Consider the following 15,576-nt stretch of genomic DNA (forward strand, 5'->3'; position numbering starts at 1 on the left):
ACACACACACACACACACACACACACACACACACACACACACACACACACACACACACACACACACACACACACACACACACACACACACACACACACACACATACACACACATACACACACACACACACACACACATACACACACACACACACACACACACACACACACACACACACACACACACACACACACACACACACACACACACACACACACACACACACACTCCTTGCAAGGCTCTCTGTTACCATGACCACAAAGATGCCCTACCAATTAAGAAATTAATACTCACGTCACACTTTTAAAAATACTGTTTCCCTGTCTTTTGGTGTGTTTGTGTGTGTGTGTGGCACATGTCCAGTAGGGCAGGTTGGACACTGTTCAATGACTGGTTGATTCTGGTCATGTGATTGTATGATGTACAATGAGGGCCAAATGAGCACATGTTCACATGCATTCATTGATAATTATATGGTGAATTGTGAATGTGTGTGTGTGTACTATGTTTTGTATGTGGGCCAAATTAGGAAGTACCGGGGTGGGCAATGCTTTCATTCATGATTCTGGTTGGTGAATGGCGTGTGTGTGTGTGTGTGTTTGTGAACCCTTTAAGAGCAGGTGACGGTCAGGGACAGAGGGTATAAGTATGGTAGTCAATGTTCCACAGAGACAAGATGCTTCCTGTCACTGCCACTTTGAGGACGACCATGTCGATGTTCACCTTGGTTATTCTGGGGTGTTTGGGGTTCCAAGGGGTGATGGCCTCTGACTCTAGGGCGTACAGAATGTCCATGACCAACGACAACGATGGGCACACCACCAGTCAGCGACAGGACCCTCAGGTAAGCATAACCCTACACCCAAAATGATCTCTTATGCATTAGAGGGGCGGCAGGTAGCCTAGTGGTTAGAATGTTGGATTCGTAATCAGAAGGTTGCAGGATTGAATCCCTGAGCTGACAAGGTGAAAATCTGTCATTCTGCCCCTGAACAAGGCAGTTAACCCACTGTTCTGAGGCCGTCATTGAAAGTAAGAATTTGTTCTGTAACTGACTTGTCTAATTAAATAAAGGTAAAATAAAAAAGTGTTTTCAATAAGAAGCTTGAAAAAAAGAGGTCAAATGCAGCAAAATACAATTTAATGTCAACATTAGATAATAAAGTAGAGCTAATAATAAATTGAAAGTCTATATTATTGTTATTAATTATTATTTTCATAGTAAACTTGATTTAAATCAAGTAACCTAGTTGGTAATTATTTGCTTGCTAATTGCAGCTCACAGGCTGCGTTTATACAGGCAGCCCAATTCTGGGCAATTGAGCTGATCTGATTGGTCAACAGACCAATTAATGGAAAATTAATCAAAATAAAAGCAGAGAAAACAGGATAACATTTAGCCTAAAACGCCACTCATAGCAAAAACATATTATATACAATGGAAAACACCTATAAAGACCCACTAAATAAAAGCCAAAGTAAAAAGGTGAGTTTTGAGCTGCTTTTGCCAATAGATTGTCTGTATCTAATGTAAAGGGCATTACAGAGTTTTGGTGTAGCTCTTAATAAATGGTAACTAAGCCGATGTATTTCTTACCAAATCATCATATTTTGGCTGACTGGGTGACAAGGTGGCAGACTGTTCTACAAACAGAATTGTCAGCAGCATCACACTGCTGGCTTGTTTCTGAAGCTAAGCAGGGTTTCTCTTGGTTATTCCCTGGATGGGAGACCAGATCCTGCTGGAAGTGGTGTTGGAGGGTCAGTAGGAGGCACCCTTTCCTCTGATTGAAAAAAAATATCAGAATCCACCGGGATGTTGCCCTGTGTAGCCTTCCGCCTTTTGGATGGGATGTTAAACAGGTCTCCTGACTCTCTGTGGTCACTAAAGATCCCATGGAACTTACTGTAAGAGTAAGGCTAAATTCCCTATCTGGCCACCTATTCATCCCTATTTTACAATTGGCTTACTTGTGAAAAATAAGGGTTAAACTATGCATTTATTACCAAATCATAATATTTTGGCTTATTAAAACAAGGTGGCACAATGTTCTACTATCTGAATTGAGCTACATATTTATGTTCTGATTAGCCATCAGTCTGACAATCGTGCACACCAGGAACACTCCTCCTTTTAGGGAGTTTTTCCTGGCCACTGCGCTTCTGCATGGCTCACTCTGTGGTGTTTCAGGCTGGGAATCTGTTACGCACTTTGTGACAACTGCTGATGTAAAACGTTTAAATAAAAAAATAAAAAACATTTGATTGATATTATGATTCCATAGTTTCCGAGTAAATATCAGGTTAAAAAAAGATCTGCTAAAATGGCCGTGCAATGCTGCTCTGTTGATTTGATATGACAATCAAGTTGTAGCCTTCTTTACCAGTTAACCAATAGTCAAGTCGTAGCCTTCTTTACCAGTTAACCAATAGTCAAGTTGTAGCCTTCTTTACCAGTTAATGACTAGTCAAGTTGTAGCCTTCTTTACCAGTTAATGACTAGTCAAGTTGTAGCCTTCTTTACCAGTTAACGACTAGTCAAGTTGTAGCCTTCTTTACCAGTTAACGACTAGTCAAGTTGTAGCCTTCTTTACCAGTTAACCAATAGTCAAGTTGTAGCCTTCTTTACCAGTTAACCAATAGTCAAGTTGTAGCCTTCTATACCAGTTAACGACTAGTCAAGTTGTAGCCTTCTATAACAGTTAACTAGTCAAGTTGTAGCCTTCTTTACCAGTTAACCAATAGTCAAGTTGTAGCCTTCTTTACCAGTTAACGACTAGTCAAGTTGGAGCCTTCTTTACCAGTTAACGAATAGTCATCAATAATATTCATTTTTGTGTGATTATATCTAGATTTTATACACACACAAAATAAGATGAGGGAAAAAGGAATATTTTATGTTTTTTCCCTGCTTTTTTCTTTTCAGACAAGCAATGAAATACCACGGAGTATCGAGGTGGATGATTTCAAAATCAACGTAGTGCCGACCAGCGGCAAAGTCAGCTTAGCACCGACCATGGTCCGACTCTACCCGCCACCAGTCAAAACGTCACACCTTCATGCCAACCTTCCGCTTCGCTTCGGCCGGGACTCCCTACCCGACGACACCCACTCACCCAAAACGACCCTTAATTTACCGCAACGGTTTGGAAGAGCACAGGGGTCTGGCGCAACGGAACCGACGTCGTGTATTGAGTGTCCCCATGTCGGGACACTGCCCTCCGCCACCCTGCCACAGAGGTTCGGCAGGAATGAGTTCAACCGCCAGTATCCTTTCCGAGCTATGGCCTTTTTCTCACGCAGGTCCGAACCCGTGCCAAATGGAAACATTAGGTAAGCCTACGTTGACGAATAATGGGGTTTTTGTAGCATGTTTCGACCAATAACATAAGGTAGCCTTTTAAATAATTGCATTACTATTTAATATATATATTTAAGGAAAACCGATACAGTACCATTTAGGCTTCACTTTATAGACTTTCGAATGGGAAAGCCCCATAGGCCTATAATTTCAAAATGTACATCTATTTTCATTCTTCAGGCAGCAAGACTATAATTATTATGATTTTGGCTCAGAGGAAGAAGAGACACGGGAGAAGACTCTGAAGAGCTCAACGTTGGATTTTCTCCTCTGGAACTCTTGAAAGAACTCTGTCGCCACAGAAGTGGGTCCCGTTTTCATGACCTGGGTCGCTTATGTTTTTTCGTAATTTTGATCTACTATGTAATGTATGAATATTGTTAAATTGGTGGCATATTGTTACTTAATCATGTAAAGCACAAATTAAAACGATAGTATCGATTTTACCGTTGATTTGGATGTTATTCGTTTCAGAACCATGGATAGCTCCAAAGTGGTCTACCAAACGTCAACTTCTGAATGTTCCACTTCTCAACCACTCTCTCTCGTATCTCTCGCCTCCCCTCTCCTCCCAATTGAAAAAAAAACAACCAAAAAACAGTAGGCCTACTTAGCTAATGATAGATAGGCTAATCATGTAATACTGTAGCTAGACCAGGTGCTGACTGGCCAACCTGGTCTCAGAGCAGTTTGTATTATTTTGTATGTAAATCTTGCACACTCCATTTAGTATGCTATGTTATGTTTCATATGATATGTATTAATTTGTGGATGTCCATCACCCATTTTGTATGATATGTTTTGAATAACAATTCGTATTATATGTTACAAATTTGCAAAATGTCCAATATGTTACGAATTTTCCAAAATGTATGATATGCTACACATTCTAGCTAAGTGGCTAGGTGGCTAACATGATCTAGCTGGCTAATGTTAGCAAGGCTAGGGGTTAGGGTTAAGTTTAGGGCTAAGTTGGGAGTCAGGTTAAAGGTTTAAGGATAGGGGAAGGGGAAGGCTAAAAGGGTTAAGGTTAGGGCTGAGTTTGGAGTCAGGTTAAAGGGTTAAGGTTAGGGGTTAGGGTTAAGTTTAGGGCTAAGTTGGGAGTCAGGTTAAAGGGTTAAGGTTAGGGCTGAGTTGGGAGTCAGGTTAAAGGGTTAAGGTTAGGGGTTAGGGTTAAGTTTAGGGCTAAGTTGGGAGTCAGGTTAAAGGGTTAAGGTTAGGGCTGAGTTGGGAGTCAGGTTAAAGGGTTAAGGTTAGGGCTGAGTTGGGAGTCAGGTCAAAGGGTTAAGGTTAGGGGTTAGGGTTACGTTTAGGGCTAAGTTGGGAGTCAGGTTAAAGGGTTAAGTTTAGGGCTAAGTTGGGAGTCAGGTTAAAGGTTTAAGGTTAGGGCTGAGTTGAGAGTCAGGTTAAAGGGTTAAGGTTAGGGGAAGGGGAAGGGTAAAAGGGTTAAGGTTAGGGCTAAGTTGGGAGTCAGGTTAAAGGGTTAAGGTTAGGGCTGAGTTGGGAGTCAGGTTAAAGGGTTAAGGTTAGGGCTAAGTTGGGAGTCAGGTTAAAGGGTTAAGGTTAGGGGAAGGGGAAGGGTAAAAGGGTTAAGTTTAGGGCTGAGTTGGGAGTCAGGTTAAAGGGTTAAGTTTAGGGCTAAGTTGGGAGTCAGGTTAAAGGGTTAAGGTTAGGGCTGAGTTGGGAGTCAGGTTAAAGGGTTAAGGTTAGGGGAAGGGGAAGGGTAAAAGGGTTAAGTTTAGGGCTGAGTTGGGAGTCAGGTTAAAGGGTTAAGGTTAGGGCTGAGTTGGGAGTCAGGTTAAAGGGTTAAGGTTAGGGGAAGGGTTAAGGTTAGGGCTGAGTTGGGAGTCAGGTTAAAGGGTTAAGGTTAGGGGTTAGGGTTAAGTTTAGGGCTAAGTTGGGAGTCAGGTTAAAGGGTTAAGGTTAGGGCTAAGTTGGGAGTCAGGTTAAAGGGTTAAGGTTAGGGCTGAGTTGGGAGTCAGGTTAAAGGGTTAAGGTTAGGGGAAGGGTTAAGGTTAGGGCTGAGTTGGGAGTCAGGTTAAAGGGTTAAGGTTAGGGGAAGGGTTAAGGTTAGGGCTGAGTTGGGAGTCAGGTTAAAGGGTTAAGGTTAGGGAAGGGTTAAGTTTAGGGCTGAGTTGGGAGTCAGGTTAAAGGGTTAAGGTTAGGGCTGAGTTGGGAGTCAGGTTAAAGGGTTAAGGTTAGGAGAAGGGTTAAGTTTAGGGCTAAGTTGGGAGTCAGGTTAAAGGGTTAAGGTTAAGGTTAGGGGAAGGGTTAAGGTTAGGGCTGAGTTGGGAGTCAGGTTAAAGGGTTAAGGTTAGGGCTGAGTTGGGAGTCAGGTTAAAGGGTTAAGGTTAGGGCTGAGTTGGGAGTCAGGTTAAAGGGTTAAGGTTAGGGGAAGGGGACGGGGACGGGTTACATTTAAGGTAAGAGGAAATGTTAGCAACATGCTAAGTAGATGCAAAGTAGGTAAAAAGTAGTAAGTATTGAAAAGTTGCAAAATAACTAAAAGGCCTAAACCTATGATGAGATTCAAACTCACAACCTATAGGTGGATAGATGTTCATGTTATATGCCCACCCACCCACCCCACCACACAACCTATAGGTGGATAGATGTTCATGTTATATGCCCACCCCACCACACAACCTATAGGTGGATAGATGTTCATGTTATATGCCCACCCCACCACACAACCTATAGGTGGATAGATGTTCATGTTATATGCCTACCCCACCACACAACCTATAGGTGGATAGATGTTCATGTTATATGCCCACCCACCCACGCACCCACCCCACCACACAACCTATAGGTGGATAGATGTTCATGTTATGCGCCCACCCCACCACACAACCTATAGGTGGATAGATGTTCATGTTATATGCCCACCCCACCACACAACCTATAGGTGGATAGATGTTCATGTTATGCGCCCACCCCACCACACAACCTATAGGTGGATAGATGTTCATGTTATATGCCCACCCACCCACGCACCCACCCCACCACACAACCTATAGGTGGATAGATGTTCATGTTATGCGCCCACCCCACCACACAACCTATAGGTGGATAGATGTTCATGTTATGCGCCCACCCCACCACACAACCTATAGGTGGATAGATGTTCATGTTATGCGCCCACCCCACCACACAACCTATAGGTGGATAGATGTTCATGTTATGCGCCCACCCATCCACCCTGACCAACCCCCCTACTACCATCTTATCCTTAAGTAACCATCTGTCTTAGGCACAATGAAAATGAAACTGGATGGTCTTCAGAGATAGATGGGAAGGGTTGATGTTAGCTGAAACGTAGGATTAAAAACAAACAAAAGATAACTATGGTAAAATACATTGTGTCCGTAAAATGTATATAGTATATATAAACTGTTGTTGCCCATTAGTTCACTCCAGTTAGGGGAGGCGTTCTAGGGTTAGGGGAAAATAATAAAGGAAAATATATTTAAAAAAGATATGTGTATAAGATATGTGTATATATTTATATGTATATATACTGTATATATATGCACTACCAGTCAAAAGTCTGACACACCTACTCATTCAAGGGTTTTTCTTTATTTTTTAAAAGACATCAAAACTATGAAATAACACATATGGAATCATGTAGAAACCACACATGTGGACATCATCTGTTCACCTACTCTGTGTCTCACAAAGACACGACGGTTGGAACCAAAACTCTCAAATTTGGACTCATCAGACCAAACGACAGACCATGGACAGTCTAATGTCCATTGCTTGTGTTTTTTGGCCCAAGCAAGTCTCTTCTTATTGGTGTCCTTTAGTAGTGGTTTCTCTGCAGAAATTCGCCCATGAATCAAATCAAATCAAATGTATTTATAAAGTCCTTCGTACATCAGCTGATATCTGAAAGTGCTGTACAGAAACCCAGGCTAAAACTCCAAACAGCAAGCAATGCAGGTGTTGAAGCACGTTGGCTAGGAAAAACTCCCTAGAAAGGCCAAAACCTAGGAAGAAACCTAGAGAGGAACCAGGCTATGAGGGGTGGCCAGTCCTCTTCTGGCTGTGCCGGGTGGACATATTGTAAGCCTGCCACACACACACTATACGATACATTTATTAAACATAAGAATGAGTTTGAGTTTTTGTCCCAACCTGGCTCGTGGGTTGTGACAAAGAGCATTTATAGGACCAGGGCACAAATAATAATACAATAATATTCAATAATTTTGCTCTTTGTTTATTCATCTTACATATAAAACCTTACTTGTTCATCGACAATTGTGAATGACTCACCACAGGTTAATGAGAAGGGTGTGCTTGAAAGGATGCACATAACTCTGCAATGTTGGGTGGTATTGGAGAGAGTCTTATAGAGCCCCAGAGTAGAGGTATTATAATACCCGTAAAACCTAGCGGTCAAACAGGGAAATGGTTCCAATCTGTTTTCCACCATAAATTTTTCCCATAGGGGATTTTAGAAGCACTTAAAATAAGGTCTGTTTCGTGTAGGTCTACCCTGGCGTGACATTTTGAGAACTGTGTAAATCTCTCTAGGACAAGGTGACTTGTATCAATATATCTCAGATTTGAAAATGCTAATTAACACCAAAGTAGACATCATACAAATCCACAATTCCCTGCAAGCTCTAGCACTTTATCTCTAGATGACACCTTTGCTAACAGGTATTGTGTCAATTTAAACTTGCACAAGACAGAATTGTCCATTGAAGGAAATTTGGCCAATTTGATAAAAGTCACCTTGTCCTAGAGAGATTTACACGGTTGTCAAAACGACACACCAGGGTAAGACTACATGAAACATAGCCCTTCCTTTAAGTGTTTCTAAACTCCCCTACAGGAAAAATGAATAGTGGAAAAATTATTGTCACCATATCCCTGTTTGACCGCTAGGTTTTATGGGTATTATGACTCATACTGTGGTACTCTATTGATGTCACCTCTATTGATCCACTTCAGTCAGTGTAGATGAAGCGGAGGAGACGGGTTAAAGAATCATTTTTAAACCGTGAGACAGTTGAGACATGGATTGTGTATGTGTGATTTGATTTGATTTGTGCCATTCGGAGGGTGAATGGGCCAGACAAAAGATTTAAGTGCCTTTGAACAGGGTATAGTAGTATGTGCCAGGAACACTGGTTTGAGTGTGTCAAGAACTGAAACACTGCTGGGTTTTCATGCTCAACAGATTCCCATGTGTATCAAGAATGGTCCACCACCCAAAGGACATCCAGCCAACTTGACACGACTGTGGGAAGCATTGGAGTCTAGATGGGTCATCATTCCTGTGGAACGCTTTCGACAACTTGAGTCCATGCCCTGAAGAATTGCATCTGTTCTCAGGGCAAAATGGGGTGTAACTCAATATTAGGAAGGTGTTCCTAATATTTTATACACACAGTGTATATCAACTGAATGGGTGTCGCTTTGTTGGATATTTCAAAATGTTTGGTAGAATAAATGCAGACAAGTAAACTGTTCTTTAGTTCCAACAGTCTGTGGAATTTCATTTTCCAAAAAGCTACTGGCCACTATCAAGTATCAAAGACATGTCTGAAAACTCGATGAAGGATAGTAGCAAAGATAGCTTCCTGTTGAGGCTTTTTGGCTTCTTCCATGGGGTTTAAGAGGTGCTGCCACCTACTGACAGTAGTGATCAACACTTTCCTTCAAGTGGGTGAGGCGGTTTAGGGAGTGGTATTTATTGCTAGAAAGGAACCATTTATATTGCCTTAAATATGTAGTATATTAAATCAATGGTGAAAATGATGTCTATGTTGGTGCATAATTAATATATCATTAATCTTAAATTGTAAATGATTAGGTGTATCGCTTTTTTGTGTCATCCTCAATGATTGTAAATGCATTATATTCACATGTGTGGTTGTATTGTGTTTTTAATTTGGCAAATAAATAAAAGCAAATTAAAATCACAACAAAAATAGCTTGAAGCCTCTGACTGGCTATGGTTAGCTGGAAGGTGGCAGGCCGAATTTGAGATGAGAGAAATCCCTTGCTATTGTCTTTCAAATTAAATCATGATTAGATGGGTTGCCTAGGGTTTATAGCTGTCCTCTGAATGGAGTCTAAATGCCAGAAATGCAAAAGCAGCCTGCCAAGGGCTCATAGCGGTCCTATGAGTGGAGTCTAAATGCCAGAAATGCAAAAGCAGCCTGCCAAGGGCTCATAGCGGTCCTATGAGTGGAGTCTAAATGCCAGAAATGCAAAAGCAGCCTGCCAAGGGCTCATAGCGGTCCTATGAGTGGAGTCTAAATGCCAGAAATGCAAAAGCAGCCTGCCAAGGGCTCATAGCGGTCCTATGAGTGGGGCCTTCCCACCAATAATGCAAATCACCGGGTGAACTGTAAAATCCCCTTGCTTGCTGGCGGTAGGAATCTTACGTCTTGGGTGTAGGGAATAGGACCAGCAAGGACATGTTTTACAATCTGGGATAAGCATTTTTACTCATTCAGTTTGTATTGTTATGTTGTTTGTTATGTTTCTTGTGTAGTAAATATTTCAGCTTTTATTTTCATTGTTTTCTTTCATTTTGTCCTATGAAGCTCATTGTGTTTGTTTCCATGTCTGACATGTGCTGTATGAATACAGCTGGATTTGATTGTAAAATGTATTGGTTTCTGCCTGTTAAATGCATAAGCCTACGTCTTTCTGTCAAGTTCTGTAGGGTTGATCCTAACTTGAGATAAACATGAACTTGTGCATCATGCATACACTGACGTGCGAAATCTCAGCTAAACTTTGAGTGCAGGGATTTCAAGTTAGAATCCAACCAAAAATATGCATTTGATCGGGAGATCAAACAATGTCTTTGCGGAGCATTACTGTTCACGCATCTTACTGCCGTGGTTTATTTCTTTATATTCACTATTATTCCTGAACTTTACATTTGTGACATTTTGGTATTATGGGTGAACTTTCCTCTGGCACGGTTACTCTACTCTCAAAATGGGTTTCATCCACAATAGCTGTCACTTTTGACCTCATTACTATTGAATGTTTCATGTTTATTCATGTTTACATAGGATAATTCACTCTAGATGAAAGAACATATTATTGTCCTTCAATATCATTATTTTCTATAATGTTATTCCAGAACACACCACCAGCATAGGGCTAGGTATTAGTGAGCAACCACTGTACCAACTCTGGAATAATGTGAACTGAAGGAACTAGAGATGAAGGAACTAGAGATGAAGGAACTAGAGATGAAGGAACTAGAGATGAAGTAACTAGAGATGAAGGAACTAGAGATGAAGGAACTAGAGATGAAGGAACTAGAGATGAAGGAACTAGAGATGAAGTAACTAGAGATGAAGGAACTAGAGATGAAGGAACTAGAGATGAAGGAACTAGAGATGAAGGAACTAGAGATGAAGTAACTAGAGATGAAGGAACTAGAGATGAAGTAACTAGAGATGAAGGAACTAGAGATGAAGTAACTAGAGATGAAGGAACTAGAGATGAAGGAACTAGAGATGAAGGAACTAGAGATGAAGTAACTAGAGATGAAGGAACTAGAGATGAAGGAACTAGAGATGAAGGAACTAGAGATGAAGTAACTAGAGATGAAGGAACTAGAGATGAAGGAACTAGAGATGAAGGAACTAGAGATGAAGTAACTAGAGATGAAGGAACTAGAGATGAAGGAACTAGAGATGAAGGAACTAGAGATGAAGTAACTAGAGATGACCAACAGAGAGCAGCATTTCATCAAAGGAGAGAGCAGACTAGATACAGGTAAGATCAACTTGTGAAATACCATCTGCTAAATGTAAGAAGTAACAGCATCTCTACAACATATGGGTGTGTTTGAGCTGCAGTATAGGATTACAAATGGTCCAACTTGTGTTGTTCTGAGCCTTGCTGTTGAAAAACCACATTAGTGTCCGACTTTCAGCTGTTGCAGATGCATCTCCCCCAACTTAACTCCTCGACTGTTGTCTGCAGTCGGTCGCTTTTAGCCTTTATACCTGAATCGCGGCAAAGTTGGTTACTCTTTCAGTCACGAAGTCGTTGAAGAGCAACTGCAGAAATATGTAATCGACTGCAGTCAAACTTCATAACCTTTGATCACATGGTGTTTGTAAAGTTCATGCAGTCGTCATGTAGGCACAAGTCTGACAAATGCCCATAATGCAACACACTTGACCGACTTAACAAAAGTGATCTGCTCAAATGCATTCAGTCAGTTTTTCATAGAGAAAACTCACTGAGAAAATAGTGAGAGACTCGACACTCCTATGTGAAAGGCTGGCATAGGGCAGAACACACACACACACACGCCCCCTGTCCAGAAACAAGCCATAGCTCCTGAGCACTGTTGGAAGAAGTGTATAGATGTAAGAAATATGGCAGAAATTCAAGCCAATCAGAAGACAAGGTGGAGCTTCTACAATATTGCTTATGGGGCGGAAGTGGGAGAGTTAATGTAGGTTGGGGCATAACACTCACATTTCAGTCACTCAGGAACTCCCCTTCTGCTAGGTAGCAGCTGTGTCCAATCAGTATGTGGGAACCTGGCTGTGCATATTCATGAGCAGCGGCTGTGCTTGTCCAATGAGCTTGTGGGAACCTGTCTAAGGGGATACATTATTCATAAGTGCAGCTGTCAGCCCCCACCCACCATGGCAATGAGCTGTGAGGTGAATGTGTGTGTGTGTGTGTGTGTGTGCCTCAGTGTGTCTCTGTGTGTGTGTGTGTGTGTCTCTCTCTCTGTGTGTGTGTCTCTGTGTGTGTGTGTGTGTGTGTGTGTGTGTGTCTCTCTATCTGTGTGTGTGTCTCTGTGTGTGTGTCTCTCTCTGTGTGTGTGTCTCTCTGTGTGTGTGTCTCTCTGTGTATGTGTGTGTGTGTGTGTGTGTGTGTGTGTGTGTGTGTGTGTGTGTGTGTGTCTGTGTGTGTCTGTGTGTGTGTCTGCGTGGTGTGTATGTATCGGTGTGTGTCTCTGTGTTGGTGTAGGGGGCTTTCAGGAAGTCCTATGTCCACTGGGGCAGGCTGTAGGGCTGGGTTACACCTCTCTCTCATCCCACCCATCCCTCCATCCAACCATTCCTTGACACTATTTTTTGTAGGTGGAATTTTTGGGGCTGCGCACATCCCCCCTTTGGATTCCTTACAGTTTCTGTCTCCGGCTTGAAGGAGAGGACAGGGGAGAGGGAGAAAGCGATAGAAGAGTGGATTTAGTACTGAAGAGAGAGAGTGGGAGAGGAGAGAGGGATCATGTCTGGACTCTCGGCAGTGTTGAAGAGCTGGGTCATCCTGCAGACTCTGTGCCTGGCTCTGGCCCAAGTGGTGAGTGGAGTGGACAGGGGAGGTTAGGACTGTACCCACATTAGGGTGGCTCTGGCTGGCGTATGGTGGGAGAGGGGTCCCCTGAAGAGAGGGACTGGGGGTGGAGGTCAAAGGGGGTTGCTAGGGGGACTGCTGTGCTTGCTTTGGTTTTGTTGTCACACTGGCTAGTGGTGGTTGGAAAACAACATTTTGGAATTGTGTTGTTTCAGAAGAATGAACGATCAGAATGGTGTTTCAGAGCTTGAGTGTTTCATCATCGTCATCGTCATTGTGATGAAGATCAGCTGTGAACTGTGTGTGTTGTGTAATGTGGCATTGTACATGTATCTTCCTACTATGGCCCTTGATTCTGTGGATAGTGATTCTTCCTGAATATGGATGAAGAATGGAACTGTCTCCTTTTTCATATGGACGGATATTCCTGAACAAAAGTTGGAGTGCATACATAACATGGACCGATTTACCATTTTTGTTTTGCCAAAAAGGAGATTCAGTAGAGAACCATAGAGGTATAGATAGATTCACAACTGGAATTCGTCTGGACACACACACACACAGGCCGTGTATTCAAGACACCCAGTCAAGACACCCAGTCTCTTTACCACTATTCAAACACACATACCACACGCGGAATGACGGACCTGATGATACCCTCCAACAAATCACACCCACCTGCTATCCAATAGAAAGTTACCAGTGGATCTATCTGAACAAACAGGATCCTTGTGTGGAATTCCCAACCTTTTTTTCTGAATGATTGGCACTTCTGGAATACATTTCTACACTGCATGAGGATTCTGTGTTGTGACTGGTTGAAGCGGATTGAAATCGATTTAAAAAAGCTGCGTTCCCAAAAGAAGGGGATGGGAGAGACATATACAGGATGTGGGATGATTTTCACTTCCATATCAGAAAGAGAACCTCATTCATCAATCCTATGGGAGAGGGTCTTGGTAAACGTTCCCAGCCTCATGACATGATTTTCACTTCCATATCAGAAAGAGAACCTCATTCATCAATCCTATTTTTTCTCATGAGCTCTGGATAGTTTATACATGTTTTTAAATCGTTCCATATAGGCTACCAGTGGTATTGGATTTGAATTGGTGTTACATGGTTTATGTAAAATGTGAGGGGTAGGGGTGATGTTTCTAGGTGATTCAATTACTTTGTGTTTATGATGATTTGGTCTTGTTTATAGGATTTTATTCACATGAAGTGTGATTGAAGAATGATGACACTTGATAATGTGTGATTGAAGAATGATGACACTTGATAATGTGTGATTGAAGAATGATGACACTTGATAATGTGTGATTGAAGAATGATGACACTTGATAATGTGTGATTGCCTCACATTGTTGTTCCTTCATCAATTAGCACCTGCTCCAAAACTAGCCATGTATCCATTATCAAAAAGCTTACAATAAAATGGCACAAAAATCCCAAAACTTGCCAGTATGAAAATAACTGGTATCCAATTGAATGAATGCCAAGAAGTGATACATTCTAAGCCCAAATAATTCTCTAAAAAACCTTTGCACATTTCTAAACCTTCCATTTTGTTCTAATTTCTTCCAGAACGGTCCTCCAGGACCTCAAGGCAATCCCGGTCCGCCCGGTCCCTCTGGCACCCCCGGGTCTGATGGCATTGATGTGAGTATCCCCTCCGCCTCGCCCAGCGCCAACAGGTTGTCACAAAGACAGGCATTGTACCTAACGGAGCACGCTGTGGTAGTAACGCGGTTGTACCACCAGAGGGCGGCACAAAAGAGCGGCACAAAAGAGCTCTGTTTCCCACAGTGAGAGAGGTCTTTGAGTCGGGAGCTTTCCCTCCATCCCAAGAGAGGGGTTTGGGCTAATATCGCGGTAATGTGATACCTTTGAGGTATTCTCAGTCTAAGTAAAGCCAGGTTCTGAAAACATGTTGAGAATACAGAATTCGACCATGAATGGAGAAGGAAAACCCCTAATGTGTGAGCCTCGTCCTGTATGAGCCTCGTCCTGTATGAGCCTCGTCCTGTATGAGCCCCGTCCTGTATGAGCCTCGTCCTGTATGAGCCTCGTCCTGTATGAGCCTCGTCCTGTATGAGCCTCGTCCTGTATGAGCCTCGTCCTGTATGACTCAAAGGGAATGTGATGTTACAAGGTAGGATTGTATCCAATGCGATTAGTAGGAGAGATGTTTCTCCCCCAAAGCCACATAGATATACTGTTAACGTGAATGGTTTAGGATATGTCAATGCCCTCGCTGAGTTGGACATAGAAGCTCATTCTCTTTCCAACTAATGGAAGGCTATGGACTGGCAGGTTAATGTTTGAGGGGAACATGGATCACCTCTTCTGGGTTGGAACTTGGAATGGAAAGGGCCCCAGGGTCATACATTTATCTGCTATGATATGTGATGTCACCAAAGGGTGGGCTGGAATGGGAGTGCTGTGAAACCCAATTCTGATCAACAGCAGCTGGCTGCAGATAAATCCCAAAACTTTGTTCACTCCCCCGTGCCCTTATTCACTCTCCGTTGCAGACTTGAGTGGGTTAGGTGTCAGCAATAGCTCCACCTAGTTTCCACTATATTTACCTACCTAGTCCTATCATGATTGGTAAGTTCCCTAACTCCACCTTGAGGGCGGAGTAACCATGAGCTGTCAGTCATGGCTGGATTTTAAAATAAACATTTTCACCCATCCTCCTCTCCACGTGTGACAAACTGACCCTTGCAGATATGTGGGGTGAACTGGATTGGTGAATACGCAAAAGGTTGATGTCACTACCTAGGATGCAACTCAATAGTCTAAAGTGGCTTCCTCTCCTTGTCTCCCCTCCTTGTCTCCTCTCCTTACATTATCTGTCTTATCCCTGACTTGAAACATTGGCTAGATGGCAGCCATGT

At 42.5% G+C, this 15,576-nt stretch overlaps 2 protein-coding genes across 2 annotated transcripts in view; both read left to right on the forward strand.

Annotated features, from left to right (window-relative positions):
- The first annotated feature begins 660 nt into the window (after nucleotides 1–660).
- Nucleotides 661–4,137, forward strand: LOC112234314 (growth hormone-releasing peptides-like). The gene is made up of 3 exons (XM_024402380.2): nucleotides 661–844; nucleotides 2,927–3,333; nucleotides 3,542–4,137. The coding sequence occupies exons 1-3, from the start codon at nucleotides 677–679 to the stop codon at nucleotides 3,642–3,644; spliced, it is 678 nt and encodes a 225-aa protein (XP_024258148.1). The 5' UTR covers nucleotides 661–676; the 3' UTR covers nucleotides 3,645–4,137.
- Nucleotides 4,138–12,446: 8,309 nt separating this feature from the next.
- LOC112234309 (collagen alpha-2(IX) chain-like) overlaps nucleotides 12,447–15,576 on the forward strand; it is a 43,584-nt gene continuing 40,454 nt past the window's right edge. The window contains exons 1-2 of the mRNA XM_042310030.1: nucleotides 12,447–12,679; nucleotides 14,261–14,335. Of these exons, the coding sequence (XP_042165964.1) occupies nucleotides 12,608–12,679; nucleotides 14,261–14,335 (147 nt within the window). The 5' untranslated portion in view covers nucleotides 12,447–12,607. The remainder of the gene's footprint in view (nucleotides 12,680–14,260; nucleotides 14,336–15,576) is intronic.

This window comes from Oncorhynchus tshawytscha, linkage group LG31, assembly GCF_018296145.1.
Source record: "Oncorhynchus tshawytscha isolate Ot180627B linkage group LG31, Otsh_v2.0, whole genome shotgun sequence".
Classification (NCBI taxonomy): Eukaryota; Metazoa; Chordata; class Actinopteri; order Salmoniformes; family Salmonidae; genus Oncorhynchus; species Oncorhynchus tshawytscha.

What these genes read in the sequence shown, in the direction of transcription:
- LOC112234314 (XM_024402380.2), top strand. Translation starts at nt 677, where the DNA reads ATGCTTCCTGTCACTGCCACTTTGAGGACGACCATGTCGATGTTCACC. An exon ending in GTCAGCGACAGGACCCTCAG is followed by an intron (nt 845 to 2,926) that starts GTAAGCATAACC and finishes TTTTCTTTTCAG; the next exon opens with ACAAGCAATGAAATACCACG. An exon ending in GTGCCAAATGGAAACATTAG is followed by an intron (nt 3,334 to 3,541) that starts GTAAGCCTACGT and finishes TTCATTCTTCAG; the next exon opens with GCAGCAAGACTATAATTATT.